At 38.7% G+C, this 20,687-nt stretch overlaps 1 protein-coding gene across 8 annotated transcripts in view; it reads right to left on the bottom strand.

The window, feature by feature from the left end:
• Window positions 1–460: 460 nt before the first annotated feature.
• The window catches only part of PXK (PX domain containing serine/threonine kinase like), a 50,108-nt gene continuing 29,881 nt past the window's right edge, over window positions 461–20,687 (bottom strand). For 3 of the 8 annotated variants that reach the window (XM_070936825.1, XM_070936833.1, XM_070936832.1), the window contains 8 exons: window positions 19,789–19,906; window positions 18,818–18,896; window positions 18,135–18,183; window positions 16,039–16,116; window positions 15,618–15,704; window positions 14,697–14,766; window positions 11,108–11,170; window positions 461–1,510 (listed from right to left, as the gene is read on the bottom strand). In XM_070936825.1, coding sequence (XP_070792926.1) covers window positions 1,305–1,510; window positions 11,108–11,170; window positions 14,697–14,766; window positions 15,618–15,704; window positions 16,039–16,116; window positions 18,135–18,183; window positions 18,818–18,896; window positions 19,789–19,906 — 750 coding nt within the window. In that variant the 3' untranslated portion in view covers window positions 461–1,304. Of the gene's footprint in view, window positions 1,511–6,365; window positions 6,399–11,107; window positions 11,171–14,696; window positions 14,767–15,617; window positions 15,705–16,038; window positions 16,117–18,134; window positions 18,184–18,817; window positions 18,897–19,788; window positions 19,907–20,687 lie in introns of those variants that run through there. The other 5 variants (XM_070936826.1, XM_070936828.1, XM_070936827.1 and 2 more) reach the window with 5 other exon arrangements.

Genomic DNA, 20,687 nt, shown 5'->3' with positions numbered 1-20,687 from the left:
ACCATCACCCCAATCTAGGCCAATCTGGACAGTGGCACTCTGACAGTGTCAAGGGTGGGCCTGTTTTTTAAGTAATTTTGGAGAATGCTCTTCCACAGCTATGCAGCTGCCCAAAATCACATGAAAGCATATATCCCATTCTCATGCAATTTTCAGAAGCTGCACAAGAGGTCACCCTGTTTCTGTGTGGCCTCTGTAGCCTTCAAAAACTGCATGAGAATCAGATGTGGTTTCAAGAATCAATGTTGGGTGTTGGTGAATGCTGGCATGCCACCCAAAAACTGGCATGTCACCTTTGACACACACAATAGGTTCATCATCACTGCTCTAAGCTGAAGATCATTTTAGATGCATTAGCAGTAACCAAGATCTTTCCCCATCTTAGCTTAATGAATATAGGGTTGCTATACTCAGCAACTGGACTTTCGTAATTTCAAGGCATTTATGTTTTACCATACTGTACTACTGAAAGATTAAGCAGATTTATTTTCTTCCAACATCAATGAAATTCTATTGACATTTTAATAAAAATATGAGTATATTTCAGACTACATGAACTCTTCTACACAATGACATTGTCTGCATAGGAACAAACACTGACAATATACTTGACTTTAAAAATGGATTACTAATAATCCTTAAAGTGCAATTTAAGATTTTCAACAAATCAGAAAAATGACATTTTTTCACTAAAACATTAAACTTATGTAGGTTTTTTTTTAAAACACCCAGCCCAATAATAAATCATACATTGAGGTTAAATTTGAATTAATGGAAACCCTGCATATGTATAGCTTGATATCCAATTTAACCTCAAGTCTAATGGCATAATTTAATGCCCTCTTTTCTTTCTAAATTGAGTTGTATTGGGAGCTGTACTTCTAAACATTGACTAATCCATGGATTACCTGCATTTTGCAGGGCAAAAAAGAAAAAAAAAATCAGCATTGCCATGTTTTTCAACATAGTTGAAGTAACTTGGTATAGTACAGCTAACATCAATGGGCCAGGGTTTATAGTTCAATCTTTTTGGAAAGCAAGCCTCAAAATATAAATGGTCACTCTCTATCAGAAGAAATAATATCCGTCCCAAGGAAGATTCCACAAAAGAAATCCCTAAATGGGATTTTTTCACTCTTCAACACAAGCCAAAGACTCTGATCATAGTTATTCAATTATATTACTTTAAGGGGAAAAGTTTGAAATGACTCTTAAACAAAGTGGCCAGATCAAATTATTACAGGAAAGACTGGTTCTGAGGGAACAGAAATAGAAAATATATCCAATTTGATTTGTAAACAACTTCAGCTGATTCTGGGAGCACTGTGGTCGCAGATTTCTGTTTTTTTCAAAGCTGCTTTCTGAAAATTCTGAATGGAACTGAGTAAGGCGCTCCTGTTTGTGCTGTTGACAGGCTGCAGCTCAGGGGGGGTTGGCACATCCAAGTTAGGAGGAGGAGGAGGAGGAGGACCAGGAGCTGCTGGTGGTGATGGAATTGTTGAGGCACCTGCTAGAAAGAAAGAAAGTTCAAGAGTTGAACTTGAAGGAAATGCTGCTGGCAAATGATGGATAACAGAAGCATGATCTGGAGAAGCTCAATACACAAAATAAAAGAGGTAGAAAATCACACATGGTAAAAGTAAAAAAAAAAAGGTTTAAAATAAGGAGTAATGGCATACTGCAGAAAAGTGCAAGTTTTTTTTTTTAAATCAACATTCTGTACAATTATTAAGGACTGACAACCCTTAATATGGTGAAAGTTTTGTGAACTCTTTAGAACTATCCATAATCATGCAGTGGTATAATCTATACAATGTTGTCAAAAGCTTCATTTGAGGCCTATTAAGAGATAAGAGATTCTGGTTAAGCAATACCCCAAACTCTGTCCAGTCTTTGGTGGCATCTCCTTTATCAGTAATGTTTTAATGCAAACATTTCTGTACCTGGTGTTCAATTCACACATTTCTTGGAAGTATTTTAATCCATTCATTTTTTTTAAGCTTTCAACTAATCAATATTATTTGACTGTCAGGCATGAATTGTTCACTTCACTTGTCCTACATTTCAATTGAGTTACGTTCAGGGCTTTAACCACCCATTCAAATATATGAATGGCTTTAGCCATTTTATTGTAGATTTATTTATTTAGGATAGATGTCTTGTTGTCCACATTTTTTTAAATCTTCAGCTCAAAGACGGTTATTCTGACATTCTCTTGTAAAATTTGCTGCCACGATTCAGAATTCCTTATTCTCTCACTACTTGCCCACCTTCTGACTGATCATACTTAGGTTACAGTACTGTTTGATTATAGATCTCTATAAAGTGTTCATAAACTTTCATCACTGAAGGAAGAATTTCACACCTGATCCCATTCTTAGGCAGAAAAGCTAAGCTATAAGGTGGTTACATCATAGATATCAAGTTCTTAGGGTGCATCCTCTACTTTAATACCATTTGATAACAACTTGTAATTCAAATTCAGAATAAGCTAACTTGTTCAGTTTCCTATTTTAAGTAGATATTTGCTTAAGGCTAAGTATCTCAACTACTATTAACTGTATTTATAACTTATTTGATTAATAAAAGCAGATCTTCCTGTATTGAAATTGGCAGTTTTTCCCCCGTAAACCTACAAGTCAGTTCTAAAAAAAAAAAATTAAATTAAATTGCCACCAATCTCACTATCGTTACTCTAGGCACCTTACAGTATCCTAAAACCATGTTGTAAGGAAAAATATGAACATTATGTGAACATATATGATTTACATCTGATTCAGGGCACTGTTTCGCAACTTCAGCAACACAACTCTTTTAAGAATTCTGCAATCTAAAGTCCACGCATCTTAAAGTTGTTCAAGTTGAGAAACACTAAGAGGATTTGTGAAGAACAAGGATTTATTCCAAAATAAATTTTATAGAAAACTGTTTCCGATGTGTAACATGTTCAAACCTATGAATCTTTGCCTCAGTTTGGAAATATGGGACTAGCTAGGTAATTTTCAGAATGAACTTTAAAAAGCATTTCCATTGCTCAGGAAAGAAATTATTCAAGTATAATATCAAAGCTTTAGGACTTTTCATGAATTAAAGATTAACTGAATTATCTTCATGAGAACGTAAAAATATATTTTTATGTTCTCATGTACAGTAAGTCCGTATTATTTATTGACAATAGAAATCTGGGGATAAAATCTCCTATCAATTACATTCTCCTGAACATGAGAATAGAGAAATAATCCAGGGTGGACAGATCACCCAATTAACTAAAGGAGTTTCCTATAGATCTACTCTTTCTTAAAGTGGCTCTTTCTAAGGCATTATAATGGCAGGGTCAAGTGCTTAAGACACCAGACTAGAAACCAGGAGACTGTGAGTTCTAGTCCCACCTTTGGCATGAAAGCTGGCTGAGTAACTTGGGGCAATCCCTCTCTCAGTCAAACACCTCACAGGGTTGCTGTTGTAGGGAAAATAGGTGGAGGAAGGAGTATTAGGCATGTTATTTAGAAAAATAATAAAAGCAGGGTCAAATATCTTTTAAAAATTTCCTCAGTAGGGAGATTAAGTCCTGCCAAGAGACTTTGAAGCAGGCCTGGTAAATCAGTGCTGTATTTAGATGCTCATTATCCCAAGTGCAGTAACTCTTCGGTTACATGAGCCAAATTTGACCAACCTGCTGAGAAAGGTCAGTGACTCCATCTTTTTAAAAAGAAGACTTTGAAGTGCAACATCAGGTAAATAAGCTTTATCAATGTGAAGCTCTTGCTGATAATTATTAGAGTGTGAATTCTGTGTTGTTAGGACAACCTAAATAGGAAGAATTAAATACTGCAGTAAAAATTGACTGAGTGTATAAGATGCTCAGGATAGAAATTCAAAAGAATATGAACTGGAACTCAGTGCCAAGTTATAATGGTCACAAATAACAGTCCAATGAATTGTAGTTTTTCCATCACTTTCCAGTTATATGATGAAGTTATTGGGGCATCTATTTAACTTTGGTCTTACACAGATGTTTCCTTTACTAACCCTGATTTTATTTCACGGACCGTTTTTTTTCCAGCCCAAAACCTGAATGGCATTTATCAAGTGAAAAATGTAAAACAGTTGAGGGACTCCAAGCTATTAACTCTAGTGACATTCTGTTGCTATGCTTTCCATTAGCAAATTTGACCATTTCACTAGTAAACTGTGCATGGAGTTCCCACCAGAAAACAAAGGTTGCCATGGCTTCACCAACACTGAGCAGCACATCCTTACTTACATGTGATGTTTTTTATAAAAGTAAAATGTTCCTCTAGATCACTGAACCCAATGAATACTCTTGAACCTCGCTCCAAAACAAAAACTCCCGAAAGCTAACAGTGCTCCATTGCCCCTAGCACCGTGATGGCGAACCTGTGGCATGCGTAGCCATATCAGTGGGCACATAAGTTCAACTCCAGCTGATTTTTGGGCCTTCTGGGCCCACCAGAAGTAGGGAAACAGGTTGTTTCCTGCCTCCGGAGGGCCTCGGGGGGTGGGGGTGGGGAAGGCCCGTTTCTCTCTCACACCTGACTCCAGAGGCTCTCTAGGAGTCTGGGGAGGCTGAAAACAGCCTTCCCCACCCCAGAAGGTCCTCCGGAGGCCGAAAACAGCCTGTTTGCCAACTTCTGGTCCCACCAGAGGACCTCCGGGGGGGGAGGGAGGCTGTTTTTGCCCTCCCCAGACATCTAGAGAGACTCTGGAGGCTGGAGACAACAAAAAACAGGCCTTCCAGTCCCACCGGAAGTTGGCAAATGGGCCGTTTCTGGCCTCTGGAGGGTTGGGAAAGGCTATTTTCGCCCTCCCCAGACTCCTAGAGAGGCTCTGGAGTCAGGTGAAAGAGAAAAACAGGCCTACTGGGCCATCACGTGCCAGGAGCGGGGGGAGCCAAGGGCGATCGCGCGTACATCCGCAGAGGCAGGGCGCATAGAATTATGGGTGTGGCACGCACACACAACCCCCCTGCACCCCCTCCTGGCACGCGATGGCAAAAAAGTTAGCCATCACTGCCCTAGCATATCATCCCAGAAACCATGTTTGATGTTTAGCTCCTTTAAATATATGCCCTTGTCTTCTTAACAAAGGAGCACATCTCTTGCTTTCAAGATGTAAATTGCCTTTGTGTGGAAACCCAGCCCTACAGCAAAAATATTCCCCCAAGTATCTTACATAACACCTGCAATACCAGCAAACAATATGTTTACTTGAATATGGTAGCTGGAAGTACTTGAATGTTCTTTCGTTACATAATGCTCATGTAAATAAACGAATTGCTCAGGCTGCTAAATAGGTTGTGTCACCTGCTATTCTTAGCTATCATTTCATCTAAAATATTTTTCTAAATGGAGAGAGAATGTACTTATTTGCCCAGTTATTTCATAAAGACATTAAAAACATCAATAATTCAGCCTAGATCTATTTTAAACAAGTTTAAAACTGCATATTGTTATTTGCTTCATAATGGGTAGGGGTAAAATACCAGTAGATGGACATACTTCCAATGTCCCTATTTCCCTAAATTAGTGAATAATTTGTATTCCTTCAAGAAGTACCTGATAGGAACTTCCCAGTGCCACTCTGCTAATGGTACATTCACTAAAACGTACTAAATTCTACAGAAGAATAGGAAATACTCTGATGGGTTAAGTCAGGTTAAGAAACACTGCTTGCTTGAAATGAGCTAGTACAGTTAAGGGAGCTTTTTACCCAGTATTGCTTCCTCATTTTACTACACTATGGAAATTTCTTAATTTAATTATTTATAGACTTTTACTGGTGTGGTATGATTTATCTTTTCTATGTGAAACAACCATAATATATTGAGTTATCCTGAAACCTGGTCCTCCATTTTTATTTCTGATATTTTATAATTTTGGATTAATCTTTTAAAAAGTTTAGCAATTTAGAGGAAAGGCTTCTTGGAAGTTTTCTGCCAGTTTCTTTAATGTTGTAATTCCCTAAGCTCCTCTTTTGCTTTACAATTGGCTAGGGAAAAACATTGTTTTTAAAATGCTAGCAGTGTATAGTATTGTTTGCTTATATGTTTATTTGAAGAAAGCATCTCTTTCAAATTGCTTGAATAGTGGATAATCCTAAAACTAACAAACCTAAGGAGGAGTTAATAAAATGTTTTCTCAAAAAAATAAATATTTTAAAGACTTGTTTAATGATAGCAGATGGAACTTTGATCCAGGGAGGGTAGTAGGGAAAATGTTCTGCCTTTTAACATAATTCAGAAAACTATTAAAATCCATGTTTCATATTTTTTCCTTTCAGCATCGATATTCTCATACTCTGAAATATCATTTTAAAAAATGGACATCAATATTGGATTACTTTACCGAGAATTCATGTTCAAAATGGCGCATGCTCTACTGAAGATAGAAGAAAGGAAGAAGAAAGGCAGGAAAAAAAGAGCACAGCAGTCAGTATTCCATCATTCAGTTATATCCATTCAACAACAAGAGGAGAGAAATACAGATACAAGTAGCCTGTATATCATAACATATACATAACTGCACTAATTGGTCTGCTGATGTGTTTGCCTTATCCATAGGTTCAAACAGGTGCTTGAAGGTGACAAATACAGTAACCTTGAACACATTCAAAACCTTCCCACCTTTTTTAAACATTAAAAATTGCAGTGAACATATGAGGCCACTTTATATGATTGAACTATGTGTCCACATTACCCTGATTTGTCCATTCTGATTGGCAGAAATTTCCCACAATCTCCAGAAAATGGAGTTTTCCTCAGCCTTTCTAACTGGGGAGGCTAAGAACTGAATCTAGAAAAAGAACATAGGCTCTATAATTCTGCTATGAACTACTTTTATTCTATTTTATCAGAACTACTATAAAAATATGGGGGTGCGATGGCTCAGTGGTTAAACATTCTAAGCCTGTCAGCCGGAAAGCTGACAGCCCAGGTTCAAAACTTGAGTGCCACACAATGTGGTGAGCTCCCGTTACTTGTCACAACTCCTGCCACCTAGCAGTTCAAAAACATGGAAATGTGAGTAGATAAATAGGTATCACTTTGGTGGAAAGGTAACAATGTTCCGTGCGCCTTGGCGTACAGCTATGCTGGCCATATGACCACGGAAATGTCTTTGGACAATGCTGGTTTCCTTGGCTAAGAAGTAGAGATGAGCACCACCCCCTTGAGTCGGATTTGACTGGAAAGGAGAAACCTTTACCCTGTTTCCCTGAAAATAAGACCTCGCCTGATAATAAGCCCAATTGGGCTTTTGAGTGCATGCGCTAAAATAAGCCCCTCCCCTGGAAAATAAGCCCTTCCCAAAAATATTTAAATGCATGCGCAGCCAGTCCCCGCCATTTCCTCTGGTTAGGGTTAGGGAGGCAGAGCTGGAAATCAGGTAAAATGGCAAGAGGAGCCCCATCTTGCTCCACGCACCCTAAAATAATAAGACCTCCCCGAAAATAAGGCCAAGCGCTTAATTTGGAGTTCAAAAAAATATAAGACAGGGTCTTATTTTTGGGGAAATACTCTGCCAAACTTAATTGTATAAAGGCTACATTCTTATAGCCTGTTTTGTCCAATTCAGTCCTGGAAATAAGATGCCTTGAGGAGGTATCCTGAATAAACAACCTTGAAATTGGAAAATAAGGTGAAAAAGTACATAAATGCAGGGAGCCCTCAATGTACAACAGTTCATTTAGTGACCATTCAAATTTACAACAGCACTAAAAAAAGTGACATGACCATTTTTCACACTTGTGACCTTTGAAGCATCCCCATGATCACATGATAAAAATTCAGACATTTGGCAACTGGCATGAATTTATAATGGTTGCAGCCTCCTGGGGTCACATGATCACCTTTTCTGACAAGCAAAGTCAATGGGGAAGCCAGATTCACTTTACAATTGTGTTACTAACTTATCTAACTATCTTAAAACTGCAGTGTATTATTATTTATGTTTTTAAACTGCAGCCAAGAACATCCAAAATAGCATATTTTCCCAAAATCTTGGTTAAAGGTATATGACCTTAGCAGAAAGATCAATAATTCTTTATTTAAACAAACTGAGATAAAAGCTGGTCACAGACTAGAGAGGTACCCCAACTTCTAATGTACATAGCTCCCTAAATTAAAAAAATAAATAAGTTATTTTAAAAAGTAGCTTGAAATCTCAGCATTACTGCACAAGATCTTTGGTTGAAATCTCCAAAAATCTTGTGAGAAAGCAATTTTTAAACAAATGGGTACATATATTATGTGATCAAGGCCATAGCGCAAGATGAAATGCACAGGGCACAACCCTTTTCAATCAGTTTTTCCTTCAAACAAAAGCTCTGGTACTCTCTTTGCTATGACAAGCCCAGGGCCAACTTCTCTCAAACTCAAACCCTGTACATGATTTCTTAGAATTCAATAATTCTAACTTATGAATTGATATGCACAAGATCATACAGTTCCCAGGCAGGAAGAATAAATACTTATTGGGGAAGTTAAAATATGCATTGCACCACAGGTTTAAATTTAATGAGTGAATCTAAAGCGACTTATCAGTGGCTTAACAAGACAAGTAAGCGCTTGCTTCAAAGCTTCTGTCTTTAGGGAAATAAATTTCCCTATAAATAAATTTTCTGTTATACGATTGGAGGCTTTTTTCAATGAGCAAAAGAAAAGAAAAAATTTAAATATATATATACCAGTGATGGCGAACCTTTTCGGCACCAAGTGCCCAACCTGAATGCGTGCATGTGCTGGAGCCCCAGAAACTCGAAGACTAGCTGCCCGGTGCAAATGTGCACGCCGCCACTAGGTCTTCTGCCAGCTGGTCTTAGTGCGTGCTGGACCACCGGAAACTCAAAAGACCAGCTGTCCAGTGAGCATGTGTGCGCCGGCCACCTGGTCTTCTGGTTTCCGGTGTACACACACATGCCGGACAGCTGGTGTTCGGGCGCGCCAGAGCCCTGGAAACTTGAAGACCAGCTGGCTGGTGCACATGCGTGTGCCAGCCACCTGGTCTTCTGCCAGATGGTCTTTACACACACCGGAGCCCCGGAAACTCAAACACCAGCTGGCTGGCGCGTGCATGCGCATCGGCCACCTGGTTTTCTAGTTTTCAGTGCGCGCATGTAGGCCGGCCAGCTGGTCTTCGCGCACACCGGAGCTCTGGAAACATGCGCACACCAGAAACCAAAAGACCAGCTGGCGATGGCGCGATTGCCCATAGAGGGCTCTGCATACCACCTCTGGCACACGTGCCATAGGTTCAACATCATGGATATATACAATTCCTTCAGTAATTATTTTCATACATTAGATAAAGGTAGCGTCTTCTAAATTAAAACTCACCACTATGCAAATTTGGAATACTAGGGCATAATAGATACATTAGTCTTTAAACCACAATAAAACATCAATATTGGAGGGGTGTTTGCTACAACACACTAATTAAGGCAATTATTAGAAAGACAATGTAATGTGGTTCATATATCACATTATTATTATTATTGATAATTGACTTGCAAACATTTTCTAAGTCAGCTTTCTCTGATCTTTCTGTGATTATTCTACTATTTTATCACTAATCCCTTCATTAAACATATCTATTAAGTTTAATTCTGGATGTTTCCACTTCACTGTTCATTCCTCAAACTAGCAGCAGTAGTTTGAAAGAATTCTATTATTATAACTTTTATCAGTCTGAACTGAAGGAGAACAAAGGACAAAGACCTGGGTCTGGCAATAACGAAAATCCTCTTGCCCCACAGAAGAAACAGGACAGAACTCAGCAATCTCCTTTAATGAAGAGAAGGGGACATTTAAAAAAAAAAACCCTATTCTCAATTTAATTCATTCACTATTGGTCTGGGCTATCGAGGGGGAAATTGATGTAGCCAAGCATGCTGGCCAGATTTGATGGGTCTTAGGTTTTGGTAATATTTTTACTGTTGTTTTTAACTTGCTTTTTGCATCTCTTGAGTTCTATATCCAGTATGCAGCCATATAAATTGAATAAACCAGTCAGTATTTCCTTTGCAGGCCCTGGCACTCATACGCTGGGAAGGCAGGTAAGACAGGTGTTCTGTCCACTTTGCAACAGTTTTAGCTTCATTTGAGTTTAAAACAAATAGCTCAGCCTTCCAATGTTGTTAGTACTGTGGAAACACAAAGGTCTGCAGCTGCTTTCAAAGGGAGCTAGAATCTTGGTAGATTCCTCAGTTCATTACTGCAAGATGCATAACTGCTCTTTTACACCTATACAAGAAACAACTCCTTTCTTTTGTCTTTGCTACTTTTCCAAAAAAAACATGTCCTGGAAATAGCTGAAATAGCACATACAGCCAATAGCATCTCACACAGTCAGTGAAATGCCAAAAGATGAAAACTGGATTTTTACTCTGATACACTTGTGTTCCATACAGATGTAGAATCTTTAAAGGACCTCAAACATCGTTTGTACTTCTTGAAACTATTCTGTGTAACAGTTCAGAACTGTGATCCTCATATTACAAAGGAAGAACCGAAGGTGGCTTACTAAAGCTACCTTATGGCACAGGCAAGGTTTTCTGATTTATAGTTCAATCTCTTAATCACTATACTGTGCAACCATTGAACTAGAACCAAAAGCAGCTTCAAACTCCCTTTCTTCTTGCTAGAAACCAACTGCCCAAGTTTCGAGATTTATTTCTTTTCCATGATGATCTTCTGTTGACATGCCAAACAAGGCGTGTGTGTACTATTGACACAAAGCGAATAAATTATTAGTCTTATTGCACACAAAGGACAAAAGCAGAGCACCCTGATAGTCTACATGGCGCTACATATTACTCATTTTGATCAACCCAGTTTGATACATATGGATTCTTCCTAAAACTTACAAGGAAAACAGAATAGGGGTAATTATGCAGCAAGGACACTTCAAAAAAAAAAAAAAAGGAAGTTGGAAAACTAGAATGTGGAAATATTTTCCTTCATTATAAGAGGAAAAAGATCCTTTTTATTTAGTTTCATTCAAAAGCCACCAGATTTCATGACCCATGAAGGAGAAGGTTAGAAGCCAAACCATGTTAGATGAGCATGCAGGGTACTGGTTCTACAACTCACCTGCTGTAGGAGGAGGAACAGGAGAGGAAGGTGATGTTAGAGGGGAACTTGTGCCAGACCCTGCTGGATAAAGAAATATTCACAATTAGCATGAAGATCATTTCAGTTTCAACATCTTTTTTTTTTTTTTAGTGAGAAAGAGATTTCCAAACTAAAGGGCACATCCCAAAGTAGTAATATAAAAGGGGCTTTGGGCCAAACTATCACATACATACATACATACAGTCAGTCATTTGCTGAATTTATATGCCACTGAAATCACAAATAGTTTCTCCCTTAATGCTCTTGTAAATTGGATCAATCCAGGTCAGAGGCGATTGCTTTGCAGGTATGATAGAATCTGGAGCTGGCTTGCCAGAAAAAGGGGGCTCTTTCTCAGAGAACTAAAATATAAATCAGCCTTGAATCATTGGTATGCAGAAAAAGGCTCAGAAGGGATCCCCCCTAAAACCTTCATAGGATTTAGCTGATTGTTATGAAGAGTGTACTTTAGTCGGGCAAGATTCCTGTCTATAGGCAAACAGCAACAAAGAAACTACTCTGTGCAACTCATCCTGTCATTCCTGGTTCCTTGTAGGACATTAGTATTGCTATTATGTGTTCCCAGCACCAGGAACCTGTTGATACACTGTGGACCAATTGTAATTTCTGAGTAGCTTTTGAAGAAAGTTCCATGTATTGTCAACACTGCAATATTTTATCTGGCTAGTAGCAAGGGTACTACTGGTTCTCCTACATCATATAAGATCCCAAAGGGCACATCAGCTGAAGCTGGGCAATGGCTCTTCTCGCCATGGCCTCTAATTGTTGTTTCAATAGGACCTGTGAATCCAGGAAGATCCTAAATTGCTAATCTGTTCCTTCAAAGGTAGTGCCTGCTTGTCCAGTAAAAAACCTCTTCACAAATAGCAACTCTGCCTAGCTTTGACTTGTTCTCTCCATCCAGATCTTTACAGCCTCCAACCACTTAAGACGAACATCAATAGCATCGCCTCTCCAGCCTGAAGGTGGCGATGTATACCATCAGTATACTCAAGAGAGCACTCCAATCAGTTGACTGGCCCCAATAATTTCATAAAGCGTATTTTTTGGAGTATAAGACGCACCTTTTTCCCCCCAAAAAGAGGGCGAAAATCTGGGTGCGTCTTATACTCCAAATGTAGCCCCACCCAACTTCTCAAACGGAGGTTTCAGAGGCTGAAAAAAGCATCAGAAATGAAGCTTCAGGAAAAAAAGCCCCCAAACAGAGCTTCAGAGGCTTTTTTTCTGAAGCTCTCTTTCAGAGGCTTTCAGAGGCAGGAAAAAAAGTTTTTTCTGAAATGGAGTTTCAGAAGCTTCAGAGGCAGGAATAAAAAAGCGAAAAAAAGCAAGGCACAGAGCTCACAACCAAGGAACCTTTTGCTAAAATTCACCTCTGGGAACAGCTGATTAGGGGTATTCCGGGAGGCCGATCCACCTGCCAATCAGCTTTTTTCTTATTTTCCTCCCCCAAAACTAAGGTGTGTCTTATACTCTGGTGCGTCTTATGCTCCGAAAAATACGGTAGATGTTAAAAGACAGGGGGAAAAAGAGTGCATTCCATATGGTAAGGCCTACTGGGTTGACTTCTCAACCTTCATCGCAACAGATTTAAAACTACACATTGAAGAAGGAGCATAAGCATGGCAGAAAAGTGCCTCCAATCCAGGATCTTCAAATCCTATTCCCAGCAGAGGTTTTTTATTATTTATTTATTTGTTTGTTTGTTTGTTTGTTTGTTTGTTTGTTTATTATTTATTTATTTATTTATTTTATTTCTATACCGCCCTTCTCCCGAAGGACTCAGGGCGGTGTACAGCCTGATTAAAAGCACAAGACAGACAAAATTTAAAAATAATTAAAATTATTAAATAATTGGCTCAATTATAAAACCCCCAAATTTAAAATTCCATATTTAAAACCAATTAAAATCTTTACATTGATAGCCCGACCTGGCAGAACAACAAGGTTTTGAAGGCACAGCGAAATACACGGAGATCAGTGATCTTACGAATTTCTGGGGGCAGTTCATTCCAAAGGGCAGGGGCTCCCACAGAGAAGGCCCTCCCCCTGGGTGTCGCCAGCCGACATAATTTGGCCGATGGCACCCTGAGGAGACCCTCTCTGTGGGAGCAGACTGGCCGGTGGGAGGCTACTGGTGGCAGAAGACGGTCTCGAAGGTATCCAGGTCCAATGCCATGGAGCGCTTTAAAGGTGGTAACCAACACTTTGAATCGCACCTGGAAGACCACTGGGAGCCAGTGCAGCTCGCGCAGGAGGGGTGTCACGTGGGCACAACAACTTGCGCCCATAACCACCCGCGCGGCCGCATTCTGGACCAGTTGGAGCCTCTGGGTGCTTTTCAAGGGGAGCCCCATGTAGCCCCATGTTTTAAGTCTGCTAATAACTTTGTTTCTTAACAAGGGACATTGACAACCTCCAGGACCTAGGGTGTCACATCTCCATGCATTTCTTGAAGCAGCCACAATGGGAAAGGATCCAGAGTACAATTGTCAATAATGTATTTATTTAGCATGTGGCGATGATCCATTAGCCAGGAGTCTACAGAGTAGGTACCAAGTAGTTGTTTGGCTCCGTAAGTTTGCTAGTCCGTTTGGTTCATGCTCTTATGCTACCCAGGGTGCACCATAGGGGGCGAATTCGATCTGTACTAAGAATGATTAACAGCATTCTGAAACGTCATCCAGGGCTTTTCCCTCAACTGATATCGCCTCACATTTGGGTGTTGCATTTGGGCAAATCCGGCACTGGTTGGGTTTGGACTCCTGCACGAAACGTGTAGATAATACCTTATCCATATCCTTACAATTCTTATCTTCACACACCAAAAGGAATCCCCAATAATATAGCAAAATATAGTCACCACTAAAGACTCTGCCGCCCCAGGGGTGAAATCCACTTATCTTCGCTACTGGTTCACAAATGTGAACGCGCGCACCTCCTCCACGCATGCGCAAAGCCTTCTGCGCATGTGCAGAGGGTCAAAAACGGATGTGATAACGTCTGGGTGGGTGGGCGAAGCCTCCTGCCGCCGGCGCTACCGGTTTGCCCTAGCCGGATAGAACCAGCTGTATTTCACCACTGCTCTGCCCATTAGGAAATAAGACTTCAGCTGAGACTGGAAATGTGATCACTAACATGTTTATGGTAGCTGCTTTTCCCCTACCCTGGCTTACAGCAGCTTAGCTGTTGGCCTCAAAGAGATAAATTGCCCAAATCAGATGTTATAAACAGAGATTAAGATTTGCATGTATACACAGCAGTATTCAAACCATTAGAAATGAAGGGCGCAATCTAAATTGAATAATTTATCTCAGATATACCAAATAGAGCATAGCTGCCATGTGAAGGTGGCACTGGTAAGTAATCCCTGCTCTTTATTTTCATCATAGGAAAGACTAACCACCATGAGTTCCTATATATTGCAGCTACCATTACGAAGAAAGTTTCCCTAGTCCACAATCTGAACAACAGCAAAACCCCTGAGACTGTCCCTACGACAAAAATAGATCACTTCGGTGCCATGCATCACAGAAAAAACCATACTTACCTGAATTGTTTGAGTTGCTGTATTTCATCGACTGATCTTCTCCACTCTCAAAGGCTGAGCGTTTAGATTTCTTCAAACAGCAGAAAGAAAAGAGTCATTAGTTTCTGTTTGCTTGATAAATTGTTATTTATCAGGTTGTTATCCGACAAGGTTTTCTTACACAATTCTCCTTTCTGACAAGAACTTTCCTAAGAATGATAATTAAACTGTCTCTCACTTGTGGCCCTTCCTTGCCTTCTATCCATTTTTTTTACTTATTCCATTCCATTCCAAGTAATGTTAACCCTGTTAGCATTTACTGTACAATTAAGTATGGTTTGCAGACTATGAAAAGTAAATGTAAATAGAAAAGTAACACCAAAGTTTAGCTGCAGTTGCCATATCATTACATTTGATAACACACGTTGTTTCCTTATGCAGGTAATGTGGAAAAGGGACAGGTGTCACTTTATATGATTAGAAAAATTCCTGCAACTGCAGATTTTTTCATGGAAAACTCTTTCTAGTTGTACCAATCTGGCTCAGAATAATAATGTGACATGCCACATGAATATCAGATAACTAATGCACACTGAGAGCTGCCATTTCAGGATATAATGCCTATCTATTGATGAGAATTTCTACACACAAAAAATGAAACTATAACTTTATCTCAAGAAAGGCATACAGGTGACATCGGATTACTGCAAGTCAATGAAGAATGGCAATATTCAAATATCTAAATCCCAGGTTATCACAAAAAAACTATATGATTTTTCTCACTAGATTTTGGAAGAAAAGAAATTCACTTTCCAAATTTTCTACAGTACTTCAAATTCTTCAAGGGAAGAGTTGACATAGCAGTTCGTGGTTGTTTAAATATTTGATAAGAAAACTGGTTGGAAATATACTGCATTTATTTTAAATTGGGCTGGGGCTTACTTTCCGTGCCAAGATTTTCCTCTTTTTTTTCTCTTCTTCTGATCCATGATGCGACTGAGCTCTTGTCAATCTTCTGTGCTGATGAATCTTTCGGTAGAAAAAGAAAAGTATGGACTTAGAACAAAGCATGCTACACTGTAAAAGCAGAAATCACTAATGTCTCCTTAAATCTCCTTTGGTACATTTATTTATTGGTTTGTTTGTTTGTTTATTTATTAAATTTCTATGCTGCCTATCTTGTCGGAGACTTTTCTTTCTAAAATGACTTCTGTTTCTTTTTAGCAAATGGCAGAGTCCTCAAGAACAGGCCTCTCCATGAACATACAGGCAATCATGTGTGAATATTATTTGCTGCACTTCTTATTACAGCATATTACAAATTTTAACTATGGGAGCATAGAATAAAATTTGTGTAAGTTACCTGTTTCTGTTCTTCTACTAGCCTCTTCTCTATACATTCTTTGGCAATCCTTAAAGCTTCTTTTAACTTGGCTGGAATCTGATAGAGAGAGAAAAGTTTTCAAAATTACAATCATAGAAACTGACACTCCTATGGATATTTCCATGTTAATTAATAGTCAAATGAAGCACTGTGGCAAAAATAAAAAGGCTTATCTTTGCATAAGAGACAAATTTATTTTGATTAATGTAATGCAAAGCAGGATTTTCTCTCCATAAAGAAGGGTGAGCAAGATCAGAAGCAGAAGAACTAAATATTGCAGTGGTGAAAATATTTACTGAAGTAAGCAGAAGAATCAGTTAAGTTTATTGATGAATTCAAAAATAGTAACTTTTGCTGTGTCTAAAGTTGGCTTTTATTGCATTCTATTCCTCTTCTGTCTTACTGAACTGTGTTATGTGAAGGTCTCAAATTCAACAAAGTCACAATGGGTACCAGAGTTCAATATCTGTGGACCATCTCATGATGCTCATGCCTTATAGAATGCTGTACTGCAACTTGGAATAGTTCATTTAAGCAAAGTGAATTGTAAAGAGCATGAATTATCACATGAAAGAGTGAAAAAAAGATACCGTGGGTCTCTGTCATGCTAAAAGAAGGGGGGAAATGGAACAGGTCTGAATTCAATCCTGTGTTGTAGAGTGGATGAATTCATGCAAGAAAGTATCAGTGTGGCTTTAATTAAAAATAAATGCATTAAGAGGTATGTTAGAACATAGGAACCACCAAGATTGTTACAGATGCGGTAGGTAATCAGAGAGGCGATATAAATATGTCATACTCTAATGAAGGATATAATAGAAGAACCAGACATGAGTTTTAGGGGGCAGAGGGAAAGTGCATCATTGTGAACAAATAGGATCCAAGGAAAAAGCTTTTCATTCATTCTGACATAAATGAATTAATGTATGGAAATGAGTATTTATTTATATCCTGCCGTCATTATTTTCTCAAATAACTCAAGGCAGAGAACATATCCAAGATGCTTTCCTCCTCCTATTTTCCCCACAACAAGAATATAGTATATAGTAATATATAATAATTTTACTATAGTATATAGTAATATAAATAAAATAATAAAACAAGAACCATGGGGAAAAAGAAAACAGTGGAAAAAAAGATGAAATTAAGAGAAACTGCAGGAAATGAAAGTACAAGACTTGTACGAAAAAGTAATAGGAGATACATTTCTCCCCCAACAGAATAAATGGAAAGAAAGCATGGAAACTTCATGGGACAAAAATGAAGAAGAAATTTTTACAGAATGCGATAGAAGGTGTGAAGTTATGCTACTAGGAAATATACAAAAGGATGTGGAATGGAATGTTAAAGTGGGAGAAATTGATAAGAAAAATGCCCACAAGTAAAAAAATAAAGAGGAAAAAAAATTATATAAAGTTTACAAAGAGAAAAATATACTTTCAAAGAGAGAAAAGGACAGTTAAAATTAAAACAGAGAAAAAGCAGACTAATTTTTATGGAAGTAAAAAAATGTTGGAGAAATGAAAGAAAAATATATAGCCACTAAGGTAAGTTTAAATCAATTGAGTATAGCATTGCTAAAATCCTAAGAAAACCAAAGTCTGGAGCAGCAGATGCAGAATCCTAATGTGGAAGTTACCTAAAATGACATAACAATCTAGAACGATTGGTGGAGAGCAGGGGTGAAATTCAGCAGGTTCTGACAGGTTCTGGAGAACCGGTAGCAGAAATTTTGAGTAGTTTGGACAAGCGGCAAATACCACCATTAGCTGGCCCCAGAGTGGGGTGGGAATGGAGATTCTGCAATATCCTTCCCCCAGGAGTGGGGAAGGAATGGAGATTTTGCAGTATCCTTCCCCTGGAGTGGGGTGGGAATGGAGATTTTGCAGTATCCTTCCCCTGCCACGCCCACCAAGCCACACCATACCCACTAAGCCACGCCCACAGAACTGGTAGTAAAAAAATTTGAATTTCACCACTTGTGGAGAGATAGCAATGAGCTAACAATTGTATGTTATGTGAAGCATTGCTAGATAAAATATATTCCCAACCCAAATAATATTATTCAACTGTACCTTAAACTGTGTTTTTTCTGAATTTGTTAGAACAACATCACTGAATAACCTAATGGAAATTTAAAAAAAAAAAATCAGTCACTTGGAAGAAAGTATAACCATCCTACAATTTGCACTTGGATTTAAATTGTTCCTTTTGCACAAACGTACAGAAAACGTAGGTACATGATTTTGTTAAACCAGTCGGGCACAGCAGCTTCTATCAAAGTCTCTACAGGTAGTCCTCAACTTATAACCATTCTTTTAGTGACTGTTCGAAATTACCACAGCACTGAAAAAAGTGATTTATGACTGATTTTCACATTTATAACTATTGTAGCCTCCTCGTGGTTACGTGATCAAAATTTGAGGACTTGGCAACTGGCATGTATTTACGTCATATAATCACCATTTGTAACCTTCCCAACCAGCTTCTGGCAAGCAAAAGTCAATGGGTAAAGCCAGATTCACTTAAGGACCACATGATCCACTTAACAACTGTAATGATTTGCTTAACATCTGTGGCAAAAAAAAAAAAAGGTGGTAAAACAGGGCAAAATTCACCTAATAACAGCTTGACTTAGCCACAGAAATGTTGTGGTCGTAAGTCGAGGACTTCTTCTATTCTGTTTAGGTTTCTGGTTCATTTTTCTTCAAATTGTTTCTCAATATCTCTGTGCTCTATTTCATTGTTATAGACTTACGGCATTTGTAGCAGCCTGGAGACAGTTGGCATACCGTTCTTCATGGCCTCAGGAGAAATAACCGATTCTAAAACAGTCACTAGAAAGAGAAGAGAGGAGGAAAACAGAGATTCCAAAATAAAGTTGGACATAATGCACCACTCTCATATAGGCCTTACAGTATCTTTTTAAAATCAGATTACGAACTTGGCACAGATGCTTTATTGATTTTTAAGTTAGCAAAAGATAAAATTAATTGTACAGGCTACAATCACATAGTGGGAGGGAACCAGGGGCGATAGATTAAGACTTTCCTCCATGTGGACTTTTCTCCACACATCTCCTACCACCAGCCCCAAAATCTACCTTTTCATTACAGAGAAATAGCGATGTATCACTTGGGATGTCCCCTTGATGATTCTATCAGATGATTCCATCCAGTGGTGAAATTCAATTTTTTTTACTACCGGTTCTGTGGGCGTGGCAGGGGAAGGATACTGCAAAATCTCCATTCCCACCCCACTCCTGGGGGAAGGATATTGCAAAATCTTCATTCCCAACCCATTCCAAGGGAAGGATACTGCAAAATCCCCATTCCCACCCCACTCCTGGGGGAAGGATATTGCAAAATCTTCATTCCCAACCCATTCCAAGGGAAGGATACTGCAAAATCCCCATTCCCACTCCACTCCAGGAGAAGGATACTGCAAAATCCCCATTCCCACTCCACTCCAGGGGAAGGATACTGCAAAATCTCCATTCCCACCCCACTCCTGGGGCCAGCCAGAGGTGGTATTTGCCAGTTCTCCAAACTACTCAAAATTTCCGCTACCAGTTCTCCAGAACCTGTCAGAACCTGCTGGATTTCACCTGATTCTATCCTTTCGTGTCTTTGTTTTATATATTAATCTTAACATATGGATTAAAATTACATGAATCTTTCAAGTTTCTGTTTAAAATAAGGCGAGCATTGATCCAAGTTATTCACTGACCTACAGACATGGATGGTGCAGGAGGGAAGCTATCCACTGGAACAGAATCTGGGGGTCTCCCGTATGTCATTTCATACAGCAAATGTCCAAAGCAGTGTACATCTATAGCTTCTAAAGTCTACAAGAATGAAAACGAAATAGACTTGGTAGAATAATTTAATAATATCACATTGGATGAGTGATGCTGAGCATTTAGAGCACAATTATGCGTGGAAAAAATTTAAAAGTATAAATGGCAACCATCCATACACATCGACTTATCTACAGCAAACTCTTTCTAACATGGAGACTGAAGATATTTGGGACACATCCTTTTTCTAGTCCTATTCCTGGAGAATGTTTGATGAAAACAGAAGAGATGGCACTCTGAAAGACTACTCCACACTTTGGATTTTTTTTTTAAATTTATTAAGTTTGCCTGTTCCACCAGATTTTAGGTGGCTTACAAAATCTACTCTCCTACCAAAACAATAAATCCTACGAAAATGTTCCTATTTCTGTAGGCATTGGGTATTTATGGTCAACTGTATGCTTTTAATGTATTTTAATTATTCAATTTATGTTATTATTATAATTTTATCTCTTAAAATATATTGTTAGCTACTTGGAGCAGTGTTTCCGATGGATTACAATAATTATAAATTGAATAAATAGATCTTTGAAGTTGCACAGGGGTCTCCAAACTTGGCAACTTTAAGACTTGTAGACTTCCAAGTCTCGGAATTCCTTACCCAGCCAGCATGCTAGCTGGGAATTCTGGGAGTTGCAGTCCACATGTCTTAAAGTTGCCAAGTTTGGAGATCCCTAGAGTACAGAACCATACTATAATATAAGATGATTCATATATGTTTAGGAGATTCTGCTGGCTCTTAAGAAACTCGAACAAAAGAACTCTTAAA

Source organism: Pituophis catenifer, unplaced genomic scaffold, assembly GCF_029215685.1.
Source record: "Pituophis catenifer annectens isolate HBS135680 unplaced genomic scaffold, rPitCat1.0.hap2 SCAF_2, whole genome shotgun sequence".
Taxonomy (NCBI): Eukaryota; Metazoa; Chordata; class Lepidosauria; order Squamata; family Colubridae; genus Pituophis; species Pituophis catenifer.
This window is presented reverse-complemented; position numbering and strand designations above follow the sequence as displayed.